At 33.3% G+C, this 16095-nt stretch overlaps 3 protein-coding genes across 4 annotated transcripts; 1 reads left to right on the forward strand and 2 right to left on the reverse strand.

Moving 5' to 3' along the window:
* Window positions 1-201: 201 nt before the first annotated feature.
* On the reverse strand, window positions 202-2345 carry LOC132266289 (putative F-box protein At4g09190). 2 transcript variants are annotated; one of them, XM_059767143.1, is made up of 3 exons: window positions 2083-2345; window positions 788-1631; window positions 202-696 (listed from the first exon to the last, which is right to left on the reverse strand). In XM_059767143.1, exons 1-3 carry the CDS (start codon window positions 2200-2202, stop codon window positions 671-673), a joined length of 990 nt encoding a protein of 329 aa, XP_059623126.1. In that variant the 5' UTR covers window positions 2203-2345; the 3' UTR covers window positions 202-670. The 2 variants fall into 2 exon arrangements, with proteins under 2 accessions (XP_059623126.1, XP_059623125.1); XM_059767142.1 differs by having other exon boundaries at window positions 202-1631; window positions 2083-2343.
* A 7766-nt stretch (window positions 2346-10111) lies between these two features.
* On the reverse strand, window positions 10112-12350 carry LOC132266295 (pentatricopeptide repeat-containing protein At1g66345, mitochondrial). The gene has a single exon (XM_059767149.1). The coding sequence runs from the start codon at window positions 12314-12316 to the stop codon at window positions 10580-10582; it is 1737 nt and encodes a 578-aa protein (XP_059623132.1). The 5' UTR covers window positions 12317-12350; the 3' UTR covers window positions 10112-10579.
* Window positions 12351-14145: 1795 nt separating this feature from the next.
* Window positions 14146-15570, forward strand: LOC132266297 (probable transcription factor At5g28040). The gene has a single exon (XM_059767150.1). The coding sequence runs from the start codon at window positions 14289-14291 to the stop codon at window positions 15312-15314; it is 1026 nt and encodes a 341-aa protein (XP_059623133.1). The 5' UTR covers window positions 14146-14288; the 3' UTR covers window positions 15315-15570.
* Window positions 15571-16095: the final 525 nt, after the last annotated feature.

Below are 16095 nucleotides of genomic sequence, written 5' to 3' on the forward strand. Positions count from 1 at the left end.
AGGAATCGGTAGCAGCCTTCAAAATAATTACCCACATAAGGTCAAACATATGCAAGGTAAATAAACTAGAGAAATGTTTTGTTTCCAGTTAGAGGCAATGGAAATGTTAAAAGGCAACGGTTTCATGTACGTTAACCACACTGAGCAAAGACAGGCCGGAGACCATGGTTCCCACTAAGGCACACAGAAATTTAGCAGAAATTAAAAGTAAAATTCAAGAAATTATAAATTAGAAAAAGATTTAACCACAAGAGAGATGATTACTGCAAGAAGCATAGATATTATATAATACAATTCTAAAATGGGCTTATTAGTCAACCCAAAATAAAGAGAGATATTTTAACTATATCATTGTATACAAAATATAAATATTAAAAGTAATAGGCAGACTAACCCTTCTATCCTGATGTTGATGAGCAAAATAAAACTCTTGGATGGGCGAAGTGGAGAGAGCTAATTCCCAATTGCAGACTAGCTAGGGAAAAGGACAACTAGCCTACCTTCAACGAAACCAAGCTGTTGACATGGGCACAGTAGATGTTGTTACGGTAGATGATGTCTCTGACATCTTTACCCATCGCAAATGAAGTAACTTCTGCAGTCTTGATGTTGTAAACAATGTAAGTTCTAGATGGATCTGTGACTTGAAAGATGACCAAGTCTCCATTTTTTAACCAGACAAAGGGATACAAATACCTACGCAAAGAACATATCTGGGGATGAAGCATTTGATTAAGCATGTCACCTTCACCTGTCAAGTCAATGTTATAAAGCCTTGTCCACTCACCTGTGTGTAATTCTGTCAAAACCCAAACCTCCCACAAAAATTCCTTTCTTCGAACCATCAAAGCTAGAAAGTTTTCCGTTGCTAAAAAATAACCCCCTTTTTCCTTGAAAATCTTCGGATCTGGAAGCTGGTGCATTATTTCTGCTTCAACATCCAAAGCTAGAAGATAACTACAAGCTCTAGAATTGGGAGTCCAATAAAGATACTCTCCAGCAGATAATGGGGAAGATTCAAATAGATACACATTAGCACATGGAATATGTTTAGTATCAATCAGTCTCCATGCAGTTTCAGCACCCACAGTTAATATTGCACACTTAAATTCAAGGCTGTTAACGCGGAAGACAATGACAACTTTGTACCTCCGGATAGAATGAACATATACTAAAGCAGAACGTGTATCATGAAAAATAGGTCCAACTAACGGAGGAAGAGTCAGTATTTGCTTGGTAATAGGATTTCCAACACGGAATAGAAGGTCATTACTGTCATGAGGGAACAAAACTAAGCCATCACAACTAGCACAAATAGGTCTAGAAAACCCATATCTTAATTCTCTTGTCCAAACATCGCAATTGTTTATCTCCACAAAATGAATCACTTCTGGATGATCTTCATCCCAATGTTGGATGAGGATGCCACTAGTTGATTTTTGAAGGTGTGCATTAATGAATTCAGGGTTGTTGATAACATTACACCACGCTTGGCAAACATATCTCATCACATTGTATAGAATCTCAGCAGGGACAAAAACCAGGATGTTGTATACGACCTCTTCAGGAAGAAAAGGTAAGCTGCCTTTCGTGTTTCTTCTTTTCTTGGGGATGCAATCTACTCCAGCCATCTTCAATTTTAAAAAGGATTAGAAAGGAAAACTGCAACTTCAAAAAGAATTTAAAAATAATGTATATACATAACTGTGATCAATTTCAAAAGATTATAGAATTAAAAAAATAAAAAAATAAAAAAAAAATCCACCAAGTAGACTGTACTATTTTGCTTAGGGCACACCTAAAAAATTAGTAGTATAATAGCTGCACAGAAAGGAATAAATAAATAAGTTTATCTTCACCCTACAATTTGTTTGAGGCATTTCATCGAACAATTCATATGCATAAACATAGATATATATGACACTTGATTTCAACACAAACTATCTCATATCATAACAATCAGAAACTTTATAATAATTTCAACAGAATCTTTGACTAATTAATCAAACAACATAAACACACACACATATATACAACACTATATACAACAGATATGGTATGTGAGAGAGAGAGAGAGTATGCCTCTTTCAGCAGAAGAGAGTGGGCATTGCGATCAGTATAGCCACACCGAACACTGCTCTTGCTATCGATTGAACGGTGAGCGAGTCGAGCCGATCTTCTGGGTCCACTCGACGACGACATACTCAAACCCTCTTCGCCCTTTTCTGAGTCTGATTCCTTTCAATTGTTCGCGGAAGTACCCAAAAGACGAAAGGAGAGAATTTTCATCAATACATATGTCTACTTTTTTAATGGCCATTGACTCGGCTCTGTTCATTCGTTCGGAAGTAAAATATTTTCAAAAAATATTTTTTTTTATCGTTTTTGATGTTTGGTTCTCCTCAAATATTTACAACGAAGAACAAAAATATTAAAATTTAATAAGATAAATTATTTTTATATGTCCCGCTTACAAATTGATTTTTGTAAAATACAGACAAAGTAAAAATTAAAAAAAAAAAAAAAAATTTATCTAAAAAACATATTTTCTAAAAAAAATGTTTTACCTCGAAACAAACAGAGACACAAACACAAACAGAGATATTTGAAAGAATAAAAAAATTTTAGTTGATAAATATTATATATATATATATAATTATTTTTACTCATTTTATCCTTATAATAATGAAAAAGGAAAATCAATAATTTGGAGCTTAAAATTAAATTTTTGTTATATTTGTTTTTTAAAATTAATAGATAATATATTTTAAAGTACATTGAATCACATTTTTTTACACCTTGTATAATTAGAAAATCAAATATGTAAATTTCAAAAAAAATTAGGGACACGTGTCTGAGTAAGAGTCATGTGGAGATGTTCCACAAGTATTTGAATGTCCGATACTATCAGTGTCACCCGTAAGAGGGTTGCCTGCATTAAAAATTTATCTAAAATGTTATATTTGCTGCTCATTTTTTAATGTTTTTGTAATTAAAAAAAAAAAAAAATTACACATGAAATTACTTCCAATTTCTTGTTGAGGTGGGGTTACATCTGTGTGCCTAACTTTTGTACCTTTACCCTCCTTTTCTGTCTGAGATTGCATTATATGTAAATTAATGTTTATTAGTTTAATTTTTGTCCTAATTCATTTACTTTAATTTCCTTTATCTAGATTTTAAATTTTCTTTTTTTTTTTTATCAACTTTTTTTTTTCTTTCTTTTTCAACAACGATGGTATCTAACTAATACACATCCTTTCCAATGCAAACTTAAGACGGCTTACATTGAACTCTTTTCAAACTGTGCAATGGTGAGAACCACACTAGGCTAGAACTTTATCGAGGCAAAACACATGCAAGGTAACCAAGCTTTACAGAAATACTTTAAGAAATAATGAATTAGAATAATAAGATTTAACCGCAAGAAAGGTGACTGCTGCAAGAACCATGGACATTATATGAGGCAATTCTAATGGACTTATTAATCAACCCAAGAAAACGAAGAGAGAGAGAGAGATGTTTTAATTACATCATTGCAGCTACATAATAAAAAAAGAAAATCAAACGAAAAGATTAAATAGCAAGAATAGCATATTGTCAAAGTTTTTTCAACAAAACAAACTTGTAATAGTCAAACTAATCATTATATCATGATGTTGAAATCCTTTAACACGCCCTCTCATGTGTGGTCTTCTTTTGATCCAATATCATGTTAACAATTATCTATTCTAACAACTTAAACTGTTAGATAGGGTATAAGTCAAATATTTAAATCTTTCTGTGTAGGAAAAGAACAAATAACGTACCTTCATCGAAACAAAACTATTGACACGGGTAATTTCAACTAAACCAATCTGATATTTGTTTCTTTTTCTCAACGTAAATGAAATAATTTCTCCGATCCTAATGTTGTAAACAATGTAAGTTCTTAGTGGAATTAAAACACAAAAGATCACAACTAGCACAAATAGGATGAGAGAACTCATATCTTAATTTTCTTATCCGAACATCGCAATTGTTTATGATCTCCCACAAAATGAATCACTTTTGCATGATTCCAGAGTTGGTTGAAGGGGCCATTAGTTGATTTTTGAAGGTTTGCATTAATGAATTCGGGGCTGCTGATAACATTACACCACTCTCGGCAGACATATTTCATAACATTGTGTTGAATCGGGAAAAAAAAAATCAGAATGTTGAATATGATCCCTTCAGAAAGAAATGGTAAGCTATTTTTCGTCTTTTTTCCACTTGAACAAGAAACTGCCTTGAATTTCTTGGAGATACAATTTAATCCAGCCATTTGCAATTTTAAAAAAGGATTAGAAAGAAAAAATGCTTAGATTTGAATATAAAAATGCTTAGATTTGAATATAAAAATTAAAGCCATGAGATACACAATTTATTGTAGTTAAAATCTTTTAAACTTAAACCTAAATTACTCACTTTCACCCACAAGTTTTCGTTTCTAAGCATTCTTTTCCCCTTACATTCCAACATTCTACTTAATTGATCAAGTTTTTCTTCCACACGGTCTCATTTTTTTCATTGACCAAAAACTCACAAACTCATTTATTCCTATAGAAACTTGAAACCTGGCCTTCTATTATGAAAGATGTAGTAGAAGAATACCACTAAGTTGCACCCTTGGTGATTTAGGCCACTCTATTTCACCACCACTAAAATCTCAAACTTAATTAAACTGATCCTAAAGCCGGTGATGAACCTAAAATGAACAAGGAATTTATTTCAATAAGCGCAATCAATAATCAAATATTTGAAAATCAAATATTTGAAAAATATTTTAGTAAATAAAAATTTAAAAATATAAAGCTGGTATGGTATATTTAATGTAAATCAATACTAGTCCTAATTAAGCTAATGGAACATTCTATATCTCAAATAATTCTATTTGTTTTTATTTGTTTTGTATCTCTTTCTATATCTTTTTGTTATATGTTGTCACATTCTCCTTCTCACTTTCTTTTGTGGAGTTTGTTTGACTTGCTGTTGGAACTTGATTATACAAATGAAACTCACCTTATATATAGAAATTCCCATCCCTTATGAACAGCTGGAACAACTAAGATCTAATCTCTAGAAGTCTCTATCCAAATATCTTAAATATTTACACATATATGTAAGATATTTACAAACTTTATTGAACTTCTAATCTTTTAGGTTGAAGAAAATTTTAAAATACAACACTCTTACAAATTTTTACCAACTCTTCAATATTCTAAAATACCCTAACAATCTCCAATGGTTCAATGACAATGTTGGCAACTTTTCTAGAAGGTTTTAGTAGGTAGAATTAATGGCTATGTTAATTATATTGGGATTTTGAATGACTGTTGCACCGCTTTTCTTATCTAGTATCACTCCACTTTCGTTCTCAAGTTGGAATTTTCTTCTAATTCGTTTGGTTAGGATAAAGGAAAAGAAAGGAAATAGAAAATTTAAAAAAAAAATTATAGTTTGGTTAGATAGAAAAAAAAAGTTCTAGAAAATTAAGATTCTTGTAACCTTTTATTTTCTCCAAAATGTTTCCTTCACAAAATACGGGAGAGTTTTATTTTCCCATGAAAGCCTGTCTTTTTATTTAGTATTTCTATTTTATTCAACAACTTCATTAATATTATTTTACCCAACAACTTTATTTTATATTTGGAAAGAATAACAATTTTTTACTAGGTTTCAAAAAATTGGAGTCCACTAACAACTTTATCATTGATAAATTTTTAATTAACTTGACTTCCATTCTTAGTTATTTTTCAATTAATTTAAATTTTTAATTGAAAATTTTATTATTTTTTTAATATATTTTATTACTAATTCTTTATTATTTTATAAAATAATGGTAATTTAGGTATCCAAACTATAATATGATATTTTCCTACAATTTTCTTAAATAAATTTTCATCCTAACCAAATACATACTAGAAAATCACTTTTTTTTTCATTCACTTCACTTTTCTTTTTATTTTCCATTTCTTTTCCTTTCTTGCTATTTCCATCTAACCAAACGGAGCCTTAGAGAAAAATTTTACAAAATGCATTTTCGTGATTAGTGTTAAATATCATAAAGTTCATTTCACAAACTTAAATTGAAAAAGAGAGAATAAAAATAAAAAATAAAAGAAAACGTTCAGACCAACTGCAAAGAGGGTTGATATTGAAGAATTTTTTAATTTCAAAGTTTGGGACATAAATGCTGATGATCTTTTAATATTCACATTGTCAATTTCACAAGTGCATTCTGTGGGGTCTCTCTTGGAGAGAATCTCAATTTGAAGACTCTGTTTGCATTTGTCACGATCGCCAAGCCATGTAAATATTGTCTCCTTTACACCTTATCTTTTCGGTGCTCATGATTTTGTTCAGAATTACACAATTTCTCCCCGTGAGATTTGCACTGCTCACATGTTCCAAGATGATTGAGGCCACCTTCAAAGCTTCCCCTCTACAATATTTCTCAAGACAATTCCATCACTACTCTCTTTAAGAGAATGATTATATGCTGCATCAAAATTGATCTTCAATATTCACTCAGCAGGTCTAGACCACTGAGAAGTTGCGGAATCTGATGTCAGTAAAGGCATTATATTCAAAGCCCGAGTTTTCATTGCATCGTGAAAGTGTGACAAGGCATTATAGGTTTCTGCTTTTTCCTGAAAATCCATTCATTCTTCCTCTTCCATATACACCAACACTATAAAAGAAACAAGGCTAAATGTTTGCCGGGACATATTAAGGGTAATTTTTACCTAAAAATCCATTCATTCTTCCCCTTTCATTGCCTCGTAACAGTTCATGGGTTGTCCATGAACTGTTGTAGCATGGCATCCAACGATAGGGTTGTGAGCATGGGTTCGATTCAGAAAAATCTACAGTTGGACATTGTAAATAGAGGCGTCTACGTGTAAGCATGTCAACACAGAAGCAGATTCATACTAGAGGATTAAATAAGTTGTAATTTCATTAGTATGCACATAGAATTCTAGGTTGCCAAAAGCTTCCTCAAGCTAAACGACGGAAATGAAGATCATGTTGTTAAAGAAAGAAAGGAAGCTTCACCATGAAAATATGGCCAAGCAGTCAAATGTCCAAGCAAGGTCAAAGCCAAAGCCAAATAGTATAATGAGAAATTTAAGATTTATATAGTATACGATGGCCCAACTGAAGGAATCGGCCAGGCTGTTTGTGTCGGTTTTTCTTGGTGTTCTAAGGTTTTCGGTTCTTGAATTGAGCAGAGTAGAGATGATGAATAAGAACAAGGGCTGGTTTCAATGTCTAGGGAACAAGGGCTGGTCTCTATGTCTAGGGAAATTTGCTTTGCAGTTGAATAATCATTTCGAATTGTTATGTGTGTGTATATTATCATTATCCTTGCCCTAATTTCATGTATATATATCTTATAATAGTTGAATAGATTAACATCATGCATTATATGAAAAGGTTAAACAGCAAGAATAGCAAATTGTCAGTTTCTTTCCAACAAAACAAACTTGTAATTGTCAATGTTGATGAACAATATAAAAACCTTGTACGGGTTAAATGGAGATATATAGCAAATTCCAAATTGCAGACTAGGGAAAGGACTACTTACATACCTTCAATGAAACCGAGCTGTTGACATTGGCATGGTAGAGGTAGATGTTCTTAAGGTCTCTGTCTTCTTTTCCCAAAGTAAATGAAGAAGCTTCTCCCATCTTGATGTTGTAAACAATGTGATTTCTCGATGTCTGTGAAGCGCACAAGCTCACCAACTCTCCATTTTTTAACCAGACGATTGAGAGAATACAAACACCAATGTAAAAATAATTCGTTGGGATGAAGCATTCTATCAAGCACGCCACTTTGACCTGTCAAGTCAATGTTGTAAAGCCTTGTCCACTCTGCTGTATTGAATTCTTTCAACACCCAAACCTCCCACAAAAAAATCGTATTTTGAACCATCAAAGCAAGAAAGCTTCCCTTGCTATAAAAAAACTCCATTTTTCATTGAAGACCTTCGGAACTGGAAGCTGGTGCATCATTTCAGATTTAACATCCAAAGCTAGAAGATGACTATGAGATCTGGTATTCAGATTAGTATTTGGAATATGTTTAGCATCAATCAGTCTCCATGCAGTTTCAGTACCCACAGTTACTATTGCACACATGAAATCATGGTTGTCATTTTCATCTAAGACATAGACAACTTTGTATCTCCTGATAGAATGAGCATGTACTAAAGCAGAATAAGGTAAACAATTAAACATCCAATAGGTTCAAATAATGGAGGGAGGGTCAGTATATGCTTGGTAATAAGATTTTCCACACGGAATTGAAGTTTGTTATGACGGAACAAAAATAAGCCATCACAGCTAGACAAAATACGTTTTACTGAACTTATATTTTAATTTTCTTAACTGAACATTGAAATTTTTTGTCTCCACAAAATCAATCACTTCTAGATGACCAATTTGTTGGGTGAGGAGGCATTTATTTGATTTTTGAGGGTGTGCATTAATAAATTCTATACCACTCTCGGCAAACATGTCTCATCACATTGTAAAGAGTATCAGGAAGAAAAACCAGAATTTTGAATATGATCCCTTCCAGAAGAAAAGGTAAGCTGTTTCTCATCTTTCTTCTACTTGAACAAGCAAGTGCCTTAGATTTATTGGAGATATGATTGACTCCAGTCATCTGCAATTTTAAAAAGGATTTTCTTATATAAAATAAAAAAATGCAACTTTAAATAGGGTTAAAGAAAAAAACTAACCAAATTCCTAAACATGAAATTCGCAAAAATATAGAATCAAAAAAAGGAAAAATAAACCCACCAGAGAGACATACTATTTTACAGTAGCACCCATATGAAACTTCATGCAGTTTACATGAAAACTTTACAAAAACTGCAGGATAGATCATGAAGAAAACAAATCAACTGAAATTAAGAACTTCCTTTATTAAAACTTTGACTTCTCATTATGAAGAAAGAGAAAAAACATGAATCCAAAATGATAAGCCTCTCTAACAATAATAATAAACAAAATTAAAAAAATACACCAACACCTTCAACCAGAAAAAAGAATGGAAGCAACATATAGATAAATAATTCTTAGCTATGGTCTTCAACAAAAGGCAAAGACTGTCTCTTTCGAAAAGTTTTACATTTTCCCATTACATCCAGGCAATTTAATTTCTATGCATGCTTAGTCCAATATACAATTCTGCCATGGATCATTGAGTTGCAAATCATATGCTAGTATAACCCAATATCATAAAATGTATGGCATGCATATATTTAGTAACTTTAGGACCCTAACCCACCTCAAGAGTAACTTTGAAATTCATGATTGGTCATGGTACTGTAGGATCACAAGTTATACTACTTTGCAGATATGGGAGTTTACAAGGGCGTCTGGTTGAAACAGTTTCCTGTTGCCCGAGAAAAAACATATAAATAAATATACATATGTATATATATATATATATATATATATATTTGAAAACTTTATAATAATTTCAATAGAAGTTTAAATATTTAATCAATCAACATAAACAATATATATATATATATATATATATATATATATATATATATATATATGCAAGTGAGAGAGAGAGAGAGAGTTACCTCTTGTAGCTGCATAGATTCAGCCTTGAGATCAGTACTGCCACAACAAACACAGCTCTTTCGGACAATGGGACGATGAGCAAGTCGAGGTGATCTTCTGGATTGAGTTCTCCCATTATCCAGTGACAATGATAATGACAATATAGTCAAACACAATTCTCTTCACCTTTTCTTTCTGATAGCAAAATTGATTTCTTTCAGCCGTTGGGATTTTCTTTTTATGGTTGCTGGGATTTTTGTAGATCACAAAATAATTTTAAATTTTAAAATGAAGAAACTCAAAGAAGCGCCAAAATAGTACTCAAAAACAGAAGGAAAGAGTAGATTTTCCCTTTTGCAATTTCTTTCATTTATTTTTCTTTTAAAATGCGATTTGACAATGGAAAAAAAATAAATAAATAAATAAAATTCGAGAATGGACAAATTTCACTGAGAAAGTTAACCGGTCAAACAATGCCAAACATAAATAAGGACCATATGAGACCATATAAGAAAGGAATATATAAATACTATGAATAGGTCAACTCGAGTAACTACTATGAATAGGTCAAATTTTGTTCTGAAATTTAATTGGCATGATACAGAATCATAGAAGAGGCTTAAATAAGCTGCAATTTCACTAGTAAGCATACAAAGTTCTTGGTTGGCGCAAGCTTCTTCAAGCTAAATGATGGTAACCATTGTCTGTACATTTAGTGATGCATTTCTTCACTTGAAATGTCCCTCCTAATCCCAGCAAGAATGATTTCCTTCAGCAGGAGAGGATCCTGCGGCTTGGAAAAAGGAGGTCACCAATGGCGTTGATACTTTCACTGTTGGAAGCTAACTTCCAGTTCAATTGGAATGCCCGAAGTGAACTCAAGTCGCTCTCACCATACTTGCTCAGATTAGCCTCTTCACTCAAGCTTAACTCTCTTAGTCGGAGAACTCACATTAGATTTTGCCTCCTCAGGATAAATTAGCCTTACCCCTCTGCATCAACAGGCGAAAACATTTGTCACTAGGCTTCAATCCTTTGTCTAGAATTTCGCTGTAAAGATGATGAGCTCTTGTTATGTTACCCTTCTCAATGAGGCTTGCAATCAATGTCTCATAAACGTATGCAGATGGTTCTAATGATCGTCGTTTCATAACCATTAAATATGTTTCCGCTTCATCCAACCTTCCACAATGACAAAGGCCGCTAATCAACGATTCAAAAACCAATGAACCATGAGAGAGTGATCTGTATTCCGCTTCATAATACAGCTTGATAGCATCCTGAATGTTGCCTTCTTTCGCAAGGCCTGCAATAAGGTGAGAATAAGTGATTTCGTCCGGCACAAACCCCTTATCTAACAGAACAGTTAACATCTCATCAGCTTGCTTCACACCCCCAGTTTCACATAGCTTTCCAAGCATATCATTGAAAGCAGAACAACTAGGAACAAGTCCCATAGCCAACATTCTCTCACAAAACTTGAAGCTCTCTAGGATTCTTCCCGTCTCGGAGCAACCCACAATGAGATGATTGAAAGTCTCATCATATGGCTTCAATCCCATGTTTTCCATTTCTTGCATCAAGCAATTTGCAGCATCAATCCTTCCCTCTTTACAATGAGCCCCTATAATTGAAGTGTATATGAAAGAATTGGCATACAAGCCTCTCTTAAGCATTTCCTCATAAACCTCACGTGCAGAGTCTAAACTCCCAAGCTTAACTCTTGCATAAACAATCAAAGAAAAAGAAATGGTGTCAAGAATCATATACCTCCTCAACATTTTCTTCAACAAAACCATCCCTTCTTCAATTCTTCCCTCTTCTAAAACCCTAAAAATCAAACAGGTGTTAACAATCACTGAAGGAGAACATCTCTTCCCATGAATTCTATCCAAAATGTCAACAAATTCCTGCAACTTCCCTTCTTTGCACAGTGCACTGGTCATGATTCTGACTGTAACATCATTTGGGTTTGTTCCTTTTTTGATCATATACTCATAAATCTTCCAAACCAGAGTGGTCTGATCAGATTTTTGAACCACATGAAACAATGTGTTGTAACTAATAATACCCAAAGAAAATCCATTTTTACCCAAATATTGACAAACATCAAAAGCCACATCTATCATTCTCAACTTAGAGTAAGTTTGTACCAACAAATCAAACACAAACGGAGTCGAATCAGTACTTCCATAACTACTAATCAGTGAATCAACCACAAGAAATCGCGAAAAATTACCCGAAACACTTTTTGTCAGGATTGATTCGAGCAATGCACGAGCGTCCTTGATGAGCTTAGCGCGAACCAAGATGTGAATCGCAATGCAATAACTGAGAGTCCCATGTTCGAAATTCATGCGCTGAGCTGACCAGTGGAAGAAACCCAGAGCGCGTTTGGCATCGATGGGTTGTTTCAGTTCGAATAACACCTTTTCGACGAATGAATCGCTCAACTCTACTGAATTGAATCGTCGAGCCAGTGCGTCCCAGTTCAAGCCTTTTCGCAGCGAATCGCATATGGAGTTCACAATTGATGGATCGATTTGGGGTTGTTTTGGTACTGTGTGAATTGACTGTGTGAATGTTGGGAATCTATGAGTGGCTAGGCAAAGCCCTGAAGAGTGATGGTTTGGATGAGAGATTGAAGATGGAATCATTCGAATCCATGTTTGTTTCATTGATTTTCGCTTCAGATGTTCATACATGCAACTTTAAAATCACCTCTTCAAAGTTCCAAACTTTGACCATATAAAGTGAAAAATAAATAAATAAATAACATAGTGATGTGATGACATTTTGTTAGTTAGATTTGTATAAATTGTTAAATTTATCTTTAATTTTTAAAATTAAAGATTTAAATAAAAATTATAAGTAGAAAATTTTAAAATAATTTAAGTAAGTTTTTAACTTTTTATTAATATATTACATGAAAAAAATGTATTTTCTATTTAAGTAATATTATTATTTTTCATCCATTTATAATATGTAAAATAAAGTATTTTTTATGATAAAAAAGTTTTAATTGAGTATAATAAATTTTATTATAAATAGAAAAATGTTAATATAAGTTGATATTTTAGAAAATTATAGTTACAATTTCTTCTTTTTTTATTTTTATGATAAATTGACACTAATAATAAAATTAAGATAAATGATATAATTAATATTTAGATATGAAAAAGATAATAAAATAATTTAATAATAAATGAGAATTTTAATGAGAATTGATAAAATATGCTTTTGTGATGAGTTTGTTTTTTAATCACACTAAATTATTATTTTAGATGTGTAGTTTGTACTTCAAATTATTTTTTTTGTCACTTTACCGTATAATCAAATCATTGTCCGTATTCTAGCTTATGAAATCTTGCACATTTAAAAAAACACAACCGGTTTTGTTTTTATTTAAACTTACCGAACACAAAAAGTGCAACTGCTTTTGGTGTGAGTTACTTTTTTAACCTGAGAAAAGTGTAATTGGTATGTTTGAAACAGAACCAGTTGTACTTTTACATAAAGAAAAAATACACAAGTTTTTAACTTAGAAACTTGTAACTCTCAATTTAGCAAAAAAACATAATATATGCACATGTGTCTTTATTTACATACATGTTCTAAATGACGTTGGCAACGAGTTTAACATTAAGAGGCACTTGTGTTTCAATTTAGAAAAATTAGGACCGAAGATAAACAAAAATATAACTTGATCATCAAGTTTTGATTCCAAAAATTTCAACATACCAATTTATATCTCACAATTTAGCTCACAACTCTTTTATTGTTAAATTTGAAGTTTAAAATACCTATCAATTTTTAGTTGTTCGATGAACGACAAATATACTTTGTACTTACAAGACAGAATCAAGTTAGTGTGAGTATGTGAAAGTAAGGGTGGAATCAAAAATTATTAATGAGATGGGTTAATATTTTTTTGAGTAGCTATATATATATATATATATATTTTGACTTGGCTAAAATTGTCTATAGTAAAAAAATTATGTTTTTTTTTGGAATGGGTTTGAATTGCATATCCGTGTCTCATGTATCTATACAAGAATAACTTAGCTTGGTATACTGTATATGTAATTATTAAATAATAATTTTTTAAAAAAAATTAATTATTAAACCAAGCTGATAAATAGTGATATTTTCTTGCCTTTTTAAAATAGAATATTGATGGTTCAAAATAATTAATCTCACAATTCAAACCAGTATTTTACTAATGCACTAAGCAAAAGTTGCTAGAATCTGTTCACAAGCATTTCAATTTTTAAAACTATCAACAAAAATGTGTAAGAAGAAATAGAATATGAACATATAATAATAATAATAATAATAATAATAATAATAATAATAATAATAATATAAGATAGACAAAACAATAAATATTATATAATTTTAACCAATATATATATATATATATATATATATAATTTAATTTAATTGTATTTTTAAAATAAAAAAAATTTCTCCAAATTAATAGTGGTGATTTGGTTTAATGAGGGACTAAGTCATAAGTAACCAAACACCACCCCTTCCCTAACCCTAATCCCTGTATTGCGCAATTAATGAAATCCAATCTCGCAGAGAAAAGTCCCATAAACACTACCACAGTGTACGACCGCTGGTTCACCCCCAAACACACACACAGACTCGCGCACACACATACACATAGCCATGGACTCCACCCTTACCCAACCCGTCTCCATCAAACCCTCCTCTGCTCGTAAGCTGCCAATCAAACGCAAAAACCCCGACAATTCTAACCCTAACCCTAGTTTTCACCCAACCCTAGTCCCCAAACTCGAATCCACCACCGAATATACCGCCGACGACGACAGGGATGGCGACGACGTCGGTGGTGGAGATCCGAACCCGCCGCCGTTCAAGTTCCACCGGATATGGACCGAGCCCGACGAGATTCGTTTCCTTCAGGGCCTTCTCGACTGCTCCTCCGATGGCCTTTCGTTCCCGAGAGACCTTAACGTCTTCTACGCTAGGTTCTCCGGCACCATGTCGCAGCCGTACACGAAATCTCAGCTCTCCGAGAAGCTCCGGCGGCTCCGCAAGAAGTTTCGGGTGATCTCGTCGCGTCTCGCGCGGGGGCTCGACAAGTCGGCGCTTTCGTCGCACGATCGGTCTCTGTTCGAGCTGTCGAAGCGGTTATGGGACCCTGAATTTTTGTCAAGTTCGCCTTTTGGTGCCAACAATAAGCCAAAGAAGTCGAATTTGGTTGGGGTCAAAGTTAGCTTCTCGCCAACACTGCATTCAACTTCAATTTTGGATCATAGCGTCCTGAATTACGTTGACGATGACATTGATGATCATGTTTGTGCTGGTTTTGATGGTAATGTTGATGTTGTTGATGGTGGTGTGAAATTAAGTGATGTGAATATTGAGTTTGATGATGGCGTTCAAGAAGAGGAATTTCCGGTACCAATCTGTTGTGATGATGTCGGAATTGGGAAAATTGCAGGGAAGACTGTGCTTGATGTGTTTGATCATTCTCTGAAAGAGGTTAGGATGGAGTTTGTTCGTCAGCGTCTGCTTTATCCAGACAATGGGTCCACAAAAGCTGGTTCTTCCAAGGAAGGGAAAGTGGAGAATTTCGAAAACCGGTGGCGGGAGCAACGGGTTGCGGAGTTGGATGTTTTGGCTCATCGCTTGAGGTTGGTTCTTGAGAATTCACTTCAAATGCAATGAATATAAGTACTTGTATATGGAACTGGCACAACACCCATCTTTTATTTATATTATCTTCTTTTTATTGCCTCATTTTAATTTATTCGATAGTTTTCTTAAGCTTCACATTACATTTGATTCCTTTTTTTCTTTTATTTCCTCTTCTTTTTCACATGAGAAAATTTGTAAATTCCTTCAGAGAGAATTTATTTGTTTATCTACATTTCGATGTTTCTGTCGCTGAATAAGTTTAGGTAATGGAATATATCTTTGTTTATATCTGTTGATGTCGATGCATAAATGTTTGCTTGAAATATTGTTTATGGTGCTTCTACTTTGTGTGGGCTATCAACAATGTAGCGTGGAAAGTTGTAGTATGTGGAACATAGTGGAGTTGTGTGGCAAGATGGTGGCAATGACGAAATGGTAAAAAGTGAACCATGACCTGATGATGGTTCATAGTAGTGATGGAGGTATTGGTGACAAGCCACTGAAATGGTGGTAGGGTAGTGTTAAGTGGTGGTTATGGTGATGGATTGCCAAATATGAGATTTTCAACAATTCGTGATTGAAGATGTTTCCATGACATTCAAATGAATGTGACAGTTGTGATGATGGTGGTGGGCGTTGGTCTGTTGATGGTGACAGTTTCACAAATTTGGCGGTGATAATAGTGTTATGAAACAATTGTTATGGTGACAACATTTTTTCGGTACTAGAGGTGAGAAGCTGGTAGTGGTAATGAGTTGGTAAGGTGTTTTGGCCATTTGGGGTTTTAGTGGTCGTGGTGATGGTGAGAATG

The sequence above is a fragment of the Cornus florida genome, unplaced genomic scaffold (assembly GCF_030987335.1).
Source record: "Cornus florida cultivar Cherokee Brave unplaced genomic scaffold, ASM3098733v1 CherokeeBrave_3.0.0_Hap2_Chr07, whole genome shotgun sequence".
In the NCBI taxonomy this organism is placed as follows: Eukaryota; Viridiplantae; Streptophyta; class Magnoliopsida; order Cornales; family Cornaceae; genus Cornus; species Cornus florida.

Bases quoted from the DNA above. Each gene is read 5' to 3' on its own strand.
- LOC132266297 (XM_059767150.1), top strand. From the start codon at position 14,289: ATGGACTCCACCCTTACCCAACCCGTCTCCATCAAACCCTCCTCTGCT.
- LOC132266295 (XM_059767149.1), bottom strand. From the start codon at position 12,316: ATGTATGAACATCTGAAGCGAAAATCAATGAAACAAACATGGATTCGA.
- LOC132266289 (XM_059767142.1), bottom strand. From the start codon at position 2,202: ATGTCGTCGTCGAGTGGACCCAGAAGATCGGCTCGACTCGCTCACCGT. The intron at 1,632-2,082 runs GCATACTCTCTC...TTAAAATTGAAG, and splicing joins ACTCTCTTCTGCTGAAAGAG to ATGGCTGGAGTAGATTGCAT.